At 42.1% G+C, this 8,982-nt stretch overlaps 1 protein-coding gene across 5 annotated transcripts in view; it reads right to left on the bottom strand.

Annotated features, from left to right (window-relative positions):
- Nucleotides 1-4,160: 4,160 nt before the first annotated feature.
- Nucleotides 4,161-8,982, bottom strand: part of LOC119160918 (AN1-type zinc finger protein 4) — an 84,689-nt gene continuing 79,867 nt past the window's right edge. For all 5 annotated transcript variants that reach the window (XM_075880445.1, XM_075880444.1, XM_075880447.1 and 2 more), the window contains 3 exons: nt 6,646-6,737; nt 5,080-5,408; nt 4,161-4,923 (listed from right to left, as the gene is read on the bottom strand). In XM_075880445.1, the coding sequence (XP_075736560.1) occupies nt 4,788-4,923; nt 5,080-5,408; nt 6,646-6,737 (557 nt within the window). In that variant the 3' untranslated portion in view covers nt 4,161-4,787. The remainder of the gene's footprint in view (nt 4,924-5,079; nt 5,409-6,645; nt 6,738-8,982) is intronic.

Below are 8,982 nucleotides of genomic sequence, written 5' to 3'. Positions count from 1 at the left end.
CCCTGCCTTACACCCTTCTTGATTGGTATTCTATTGCTTTCTTTATGAAGCACTATGGTAGCAGCTGATCTCCTGTAGATTTCTTCCAGAATGTTTATATATACTTCATACATGCTCCGATTCCGCAGTGTCTGCATGACGCCTGATATTTCTACTGAATCAAAAGCCTTCTTGAATCTATGAAGGCTATGTATAATGGTTGGTTATACTCTCAGCATTTTTCTATTACCTGATTGAATAGTATGAATGTGGTCAATTGTTGAGTAGCCTGTTCGAAATCCTGCTTGTTCCTTTGGTTGATTGAATTCTAATGTTTTCTTTACTCTGTTAGCAATAACCTTTGTAAATAGCTTGTATACTACAGAGAGCAAGCTGATCGGCCTGTATTCTTCAAGTGCTTGTCATCTCCTTTCTTACGTATTAAGATGATGTAAGCGTTCTTCCAAGACTATGGTACTCTTCCCGTCAGGAGACGCCTCGTAAACAGGGTGGATAGTTTTTCTAACACAATCTGTCCTCCGTCTTTCAGCAGATCTGATGTTACCTGATCCTCACCAGCAGCTTTGCCTCTTTGCATGCTCTCCAAAGCTTTTTTTTACTTCTTCTATCATTACTGGTGGGGTGTCATCTGGGTTACTGCTATTTCTTATAGTATTAAGGTCGTGGTTGCCTCGGCTACTGTACAGATCTCTGTAAAACTCCTCCGCTATTTTAGCTATCCTATCCATATTGGTAGTTATTTTGCCTTCTTTGTCCCTTAGTGCCTACATCCGACTTTTGCCTATCCCAAGTTTCCTCTTCACTGCTTTGACGCTTCCTCCGTTTTACAGAGCGTGTTCAATTCTCTCCATGTTATACCTTCTTACGTCGGATACCTTACGCCTATTAATCAACTTCGAAAGCTCTGCCAGTTCTATTTTGTCTGTTGTACTTGTCACTTTCATGATTTGACGCATCTTATTTGGGTTCGTTTCCTGGGAAAGCTTGCCAGTGTCCTGTCAAACTACCCTGCCTCCAACTTCCACTGCACACTCCGTAATGATACTCGTCAGATTATCATTCATTGTATCTACGCTAAGGTTGGTTTCCTCACTAAGAGCCGAGTACCTGTTCTGCAGCGACACTCGGAATTCCCCTACTTTCCCTCTCAGTGCTAGCTCATTGATTGGCTTCTTGCGTATCAGTTTCTGTCGTTCCTTCTTCAAGTCTAGGCGAATTCGAGACCGTACCATTCTATGGTCACTGCATCGTACCTTGCCAACAACTTCCACATCCTGCACGATTCCTGGGTGTGCACTCATTATAAAGTCTATTTCGTTCTTATTTTCGCCATTAGGGCTCCTGCATGTCCACTTGCGGTTTTCTCGTTTTCGGTAGAAGGTATTCAAAATCCGTAAATTATAGCGTTCTGCGAATTCTACTAGTAGCTCTCCTCTGGCGTTTCTAGTGCCGATGCCATAATCTCCTACTGCTTGGTCTCCAGCCTGCTTCTTCCCTAGTTTTGCATTAAAGTCGCCCATCACTATAGTATACCGTGTTTTTACCTTACTCATTGCCGATTCCACGGCTTCATAGAAGCTTTCAACTGAAGCGTCATGAAAAGAGCATATCATTGTTTAAAATTTGGTATACTACAATGAGTGCTGAGGGTACTTTTCAAACTGACAAAAATAACCATTTTCACGTGGTAACAAAAGAGTTAAAACTGCTTGTTACAGCACTTATTCACGAAATTATTGTGGCAGCATGTTGACACCGTACAAATGTGTAGCAATTTCTCTATCAGAAATTTCTACTACCGCCCTAATTTAAATGTGCCAATTTAGAACTTCGAAAACCTCGTCATTAAACAAGGGAAACCTAACTTCCAGCAACATATTTTACCATCCATGTTAACCGACAACCCAGGAAAGTTTTGGCACGTCATTAATCTTAACCATAACAGCATGTTGCATCTAATCGATAATAATGGCATGCCTATTGTCGAATCTGATTGCGCCGAAATATTAAACGTCTTCTGCAACAACTTCACAAGGTATACTGATGTGACACCTATATCAACCTGGTTACAACAACTCCACCATGAATCCTATTATCATTTCCCCCTCTAGTATCACTAAGCTTATTGATTCACTAAAGACATCATCAAGTCCTGGCTCACTCAGTTACTCCTAAATTTTTAAAAAGCACCAGGGCCATTTCGTCATTGTTTCTTGCACAGATTTTTGAGCAATCCATTGATAGCAGAGCTCTTCCGCAGGACTGGCAGATCGGGAAGGTAGTTTCGATACACAAGTCAGGTAGTAAAAGTTCACCCTTAAACTACCGCCCCAATATCATTAACCAGTATTCAATGTAAAATATTAGAGTACATTATTTACACTAACGTCACCTCATTTTCGGAAACATTCTGTTTGGACACGCAACATGGTTTCCTCAAAAATCGATCTTGCAAAACACAACTGCCATCCTTCATTCACCAACTTCATGTTTCTTTAGATCGTAGGTCACTAACAGATTCCATTTTCTTCGACTTCTTTAAGGCTTTCGACAAAGTGAGTCATAAATTACTGCTCCAAAAGCTAAAGCAACTAAACCTTGATAATAACGTCATCAGATGGATAGAACATTTCCTACTTAACCGCAAGCAGTTTGTAACTGCTAACGGGTGTTATTCTTCATCTCGCGACGTTCACTTTGGAGTACCACAGGGTTCCTCCATCTTAGGACCCCTTATATTTCTAGTTTACATTAATGATTTGCCTTTGTGCGTTTCTTCTAACATAAAACTGTTTCCAGACAACTGTGTTGTTCCGTAAAATTAACAGCATAAATGACATCACTACCCTTCAAAATGAAGTTGACTCCATCTTTAACTGGTGCACGACTTGGCAAATAAAACTAAATACTTCTAAATGCAAGATATTGTGCATTTCCCGAATATCATCTTTTCCTGCTACTTGCTCACTTAACAGCATCCCACTCGAATCGGTCACCTCTTACAGTCATATAGGGACACACATCACCCCTTGTTTAAGCTGGTCACTCCATATCTGCTCCATTATTAATAATAATGCAAACCGCATGCTTCGGTACATTCGTCGCAACTTCTCCTCTGCACCTGCTTCACTTAAACTACTAATGTACAAGATGCCAATTCGTAGAAGATAGAATACGCCGCTGCAGTATGGGATCAGAGTCTAATTAATCTAATCAGTGCTCTTGAATTAATCCAAAACAATTCTGTTCACTTCATTCTTCACAACTACAGTCGTCACGCTAGCATTTCTGCCATAAAAAATTCATTCTAACTGCCGTCTCTTGCCTCTTGTCGTATGCTCTTCCGCCTCTGTCTATTTCATAAAATTTATTATCATATTCCAACTCTTCGCGAGGCACTTATTTTTCAGCCTTCTTACGTATCATGTAGAATTGATCATCTCAATAAAGTTGGTGCTATGTCATGTCTAACCAAAATATGCAGAGATTTATTTATTCCCAGAACATCAGTAGACTGGAACCACCTTCCCAGATCTGTGGCCATCTTGAGTGAGCGTCACTTGTTTCGCTCTGCGCTAACTAGCATTGTATAAACGCCCACACTTACTTGTTCTGTTTGTACACAATGCATATATTTGGTTATTTTTATTATTATTTTTATTAACTAACATTGTATGAGTAAAAAATCGTGTTTCACCCCCCTCTCTAATGCCTTTGGCCCGGAGGGTATTACGAAATAAACAAATGAACTGCTCAAAAAGTTTCGGCGAGGTGCTGTTTGCTTTTTGTTAAATATATTTTCAAGTACATTTCACAAGTTCGAAAAATAATGACTAGGTATTCTTGCCTCCTCCTTAGAATAACTGTATCTGTCTATTCTCGCGCATCTGTAAACAGCTGCGCTCGTGTCATATCCAACGCCCCAAAATCACAATATGATTATGAGGGATGCCGTAATGGAGGGCAAAGAAATTTCGACATTAAATTCTTCAACGTGCACCTAAACTGAAGTACACGGGCCTCAAGCATTTTCACCTCTATCCATCTATCCAAAATGCGGCCTCAGCGGCCAGTATGTGATGCCGCGACATTCGGCTCAGCAGTCGAGTACCACAATCACTAGACCACCGTGACGGGTAAGGAACATCACACAGACTAAGTTTTAAAGATGAACTAGAATTTATTCAGACAGAATTTCAAAAAAACATTAGTCCTAGTAAAAAATTGAGGTATAAGCCAGATGGAAAGAGAAGTAGCCTGCCTTGGCAACCAGAAGATCCCAGTCCGAATTGATTGGAAAGAAGAACAACGCTGAAGAAGAACAAGAGTACATTACAATGCACCAACATGGTGCCCCAAAAAGTGCCTTGTGCCACTGCAAGGACTGCTTTGTTGAGACTTCAAAGCTAGACAAAATGAAAATGAGAAGAAGAAAGAAAACGAGAAAAAGAAAAGCTGCATGGTCACAATGGCCCACTAAATCCGAAAGGTTTGGCTGCATCTCCGGTCCACCAGTCAATACTTCTTTTGAGGCAAAGAAGCCTTATGATGATAAGTAATCTGCAAGTGTGCAGCTGTCTGGGGGAGAGCTGTGTGCTAACAGCTTCTCTGCTGGTAAATCGATTTTCCAGCCAGGAAGCCATGGGCCTACATAAAAAAATCAAAAGCAGTGGCATGCTTGTGCCGATACAAGAAAAAAGCTCGAGAAGAAAAGGTTTGCACTTGGCCCGCTGTTTCTTCGGAGCGGGCATTGTTGTAGATGTCTACTTGCTGCCAGTTACGAGGAACTAAATCTTGGGCAACTTGGCTGCCTTGACCACCGGATTGTTACGCTGCAGAATGTGGCGCCCCTCTGCCTTGTAGTCGTGAGAGCAAGCATGCGCCTCTGCGTAACGGTGAACAGTGCAGAAAGTGTTTCCGCACCTGCACCAGAGCAAAAGCAACAAGATGTCAAGGAAAAACGCTCTGCAAGAGGTACATACCTTGTAAGTGAGCAGCTGCACAAACAGTGCTTCTAGTACCACAATCTCAGCAAGCCTCTTGTAGCATCAAATCTTGCCCTACAATGTGCAAGCTCACCTGCAGACATAGGTTGATGCCAGTCCAGTTTTCCTCTTGCACCAAGAGCACCGCTTGCCCTTCTTCTTGGCCTTTCCTAAGGGGTGCAGTGGATCCATGGGCATATCATCAGTCTTTGACTCTGAAGTACTGTTCGAGTCCTCGTCCACTGGAACTGGCATCAGCTCGGCTCCATTCCCAGTGCTCAGCTCGCCAGAGGACGCAGCGCCCACATCCACGGACAGTGCTACATTGCTACCACTGGCAGACCCAGCCATGCCAGCAGAGTCTGCAGACATTGAGCCTGCTGAAGCACTTGATTCAGCAGGCAGTGTACCCACACTGGAAGCCTGCAAACGGGTGCACAAGCCGGTGCTTGCTACAGTAAAACCTCACTATAATGAAGAGAGATATAACAAACTAATGAATATGATAAAGCAATTGTAATTCCCCTTGAAATTCCCATAGACATTTATGTATTTGAAACCTCGTTTTAACAAAGTGAAAATTTCCTCAATGGGTTTAATGAAGCATTCTTCGTCTACTATGAGCATTTACAGATTATTTTGGTATACGTCAATACGCGTTCTAATAACGTGTTCGATGCTCTACCAACTGAGCTCCCTTGGCGGCTATCCCTCCCACCATCATTCAAAGGTCGCAGGTTCGGTTCCTGCCCACGGCAAGTTATCTTTGCACCCACTTTTCTTTCTTCACATTAACATTACTATTCAGTCGAACAACTTCCCCTATACTTTCTTTGGCATTATTGTGTGTGTATGCGTGTGTCTGTGTGTGTGGCTGTGTGTGTGTGTAAATGGCAGGTGTTCACCACAGAAGACTGTCCTTGCATGTATTTCCTCAATAGATATAACGAAGCATTGTTCATCTACTATGAGACGTGTTTGAATAACTCGTTCGATGCTCTACCAACTGAGCTACCACGGCGGCTATCCCTCCCAGCGTCATTCAAAGGTGTGTGTTACAGGCCTCGCTTCATTGTCACGAACATGACAGCTGCTGTAACATGGAAGAACCTACTGTTCTCCACAAAGCTGGCAGTGACACGTCCAAACATACAAAAGTTTGGTTTTTCCACTGTATACACCATACAGAGAAGCATACCGTGTATGACATTTACAAAGCCAAAATTAGGGCAAAGGCATACTAGAAGCTTTAGCTGGACAACAAGTAGGTGCAGCTTTTCATGAGGACATTATGTTGAATATATCGACACAAAACATCTTAATTTAAAAGTTAAGTGCTTTTGAGATCCATATCACATTTTCTCGCACATAGCCTTCTCTGCACTGCTGTGAAGCCACTTTTCTTGCGTTATGGTGATGCAAGAAACAAGTCGAAAGTTAAACTTCGACGGATTTCTTAAGAGTTCAGACATAATGTGCTTCTCAAGTGAACTGCCTACTTCCTTTCTAGTGACTCGTTATCACGTGACAGCATTCTAACACAATAGCACTGATAAAATCTAGCGATAATACAACTCTCCTTCCCCCTTATTAATACATTACAAAATCTGCCCTTTGAAATCCTAATCTACCCTAAAAAGGAATTTCAAAGAGCACTCACAGTGACAGTTGAGTCAGAAGCATCTGCTGAAGATCCTGAAGACCTCTCAGGGTTCCCACTTGGAGGGCCATTAGATGTCGGCACTGTGTTATCTGCACAAAATCGAGGGTAGTCAAAAGACAGAAAAGGATGTTTTCCAGCAGTATAGCTGCAAGTTAATAAGATCACAGAAGGTTATGGGTTGTCAAACTCATTCGCGAGTCGACTTGCTTAGGCTAACTCGCAAATGGATAATATACCCCTGAATAATAGCTAGGGTGGTCAGCTGAATACAAAGGCCAAGTATTTTATCCGAACAACAAGCCCAAGTTAACCCGAATGAGCGGACTGAATCTGAGAAAGGCGAGTGGTGAAGAAAGAAAATATTAAGTCCCGATAGATGGTAGGGTGGGCTACAAGCCTCGCTTCATTGACTATCAGCAGTACTTGGGTTCCGACGGTCTTGTCTGCGGACTGGATGGCCCGGAGCTGATCATCGGGGGTGGGACTACGCAGTGCGGCCTCCCAGCAAATGCTAGAGAAAGAATTCCCATTATTGTCACTTATCCCTTGGCATTCCCATAATATATGCTCTAGAAGTGCCCTGGATTCACTTGCTTTTGTTGCATTTGTCCATTCAAAATTAAACCGTATACATTAATTGGAAGAGCAGAGGATTTCAATGCATCCTGCTTTATAACCACTGCCATTTGACAGACGAAATTATTTTGTCAATGTTGGATGAGCAGGCAAGAATATGCCCCTGAGCCCTGTGGTTTGTTTTGCAAGCCTTTGAGCCGCGACGTGTACTCCCCAATGGCTCCAGGATGGTGTAAGCGGATGTCCATGTTACTTTTTTTTTGCACACTTGACCTCCTGGGCTTTTCTTCAAACATGCACAGTAACAATATTGCGTTAAAGCATACTGCTGCCGTAACCATGACCCTAGCATTTTTTTGACAAGGTTGCATGCCAAGTTTATGCACGAAACGAACTTAACGGTCAATAGTGCTTTTACACCCCAAATATTGCTACAGGTGTTGGTGGTTAAAATGTGCTCACGAGAACACTGTAGTTACTTTCTGTATTTTAAGGTTTCTACAACAGATGGCACCAATCGTTTCCTTGCAACCTTTTGCTATGCCTGCTTACACTAACGCAACAACCATTCTCCTCGACTTAGCATATCCGTGGCTTGTCAAAACTTCACGTGACCCTCTACCTTGCCTGAACAAAGGAGACTCCATGTCCGTTGTCCTTGCAGACTTTCACGCTTGCCGGCTTGTGTTAGTGGCAAGTAAAATGCACGGTCCTTTCATATGTCACTATGCTACCATTTTGCATTTGGAAGGCACCAGAATATTTCTCAATTCTACGAACCTCCCAGCTTGACAAAATAATTTGACTGCACTCATGAGGTCACTCAACCTTTTTTATAGTTCCTTCTTTCATATCTCTTGGGATGTGTATTTTACACTGCGCCGCACGCGGTAATGTACACCTAGTCTCACTAGAATATGTCTGCCAGCTGTGGTCCCAGGTTGAGCTTCAATGAGCTCGTCTATCATGTTGTGTAGGCGTAATTGCAGCAACTGGTCTGTGCTGGCACTAATTGGTAGCCTTTTTTGCGAGATTGCATATATATTTTTGCACCTATGTTCACCTTTTATTTACACCTCTGTTCAAATCCAAGCCGAAAAACAAAGGCAGTTTAAATGCACCTTTCATCGATCAGCGTCCAGCTGGCCAAATAATGTGGGTGTTGCACAGTGCTTTCAATCATCATCAAGATCCAACCAGTTGGCATGTGCACTATGTGATCTTGGTACAAGTTGGAAGTTGTGCTGTTTGCACCCCAGCAGCAACTACCAGCAGATTAAAGTAAACATTTTTATTGAAGCTATAATGGCACACAGATAGCCATCACTAAGGTACAAGTGCTTGCACATTCTTTACTTGTGCAGTGTTGCAAACCGCTGAAATATTATCATCAAGCATTTAGGGTGCATCCACCTTTACGGAATTATCTCATATATTGAATTTTTTTGCCATCCTGTTAACTTTTTTCATAACAAAGGTTTACTGTCGCTCAAGGTATATATTTCAATAGATTGCTTTATTTATAATATAATACTTTTCAGAACCAGAAAAGGGCCTTGCCATTACACGTACAGCCACTGGCCGGTTTCCTTAATTTGTACAAGACAGAAAAACAGTACAAAAATAAAACAGTAAAAATATATTAGTTTCACTTGGCTCAAGCGGCTTTAACAGATCAATATCCCCTGCCTTATGCTAATGTAGTAGGAGAGTAGGTTTTCTCTCATTTAGGTTACAGCGAAAACTACATATTGCAAT

This window comes from Rhipicephalus microplus, chromosome X (assembly GCF_043290135.1).
Source record: "Rhipicephalus microplus isolate Deutch F79 chromosome X, USDA_Rmic, whole genome shotgun sequence".
Taxonomy (NCBI): domain Eukaryota; kingdom Metazoa; phylum Arthropoda; class Arachnida; order Ixodida; family Ixodidae; genus Rhipicephalus; species Rhipicephalus microplus.
Note: the sequence above shows the minus strand (reverse complement) of the source record. Positions and strands in the feature narration are given on the sequence as shown.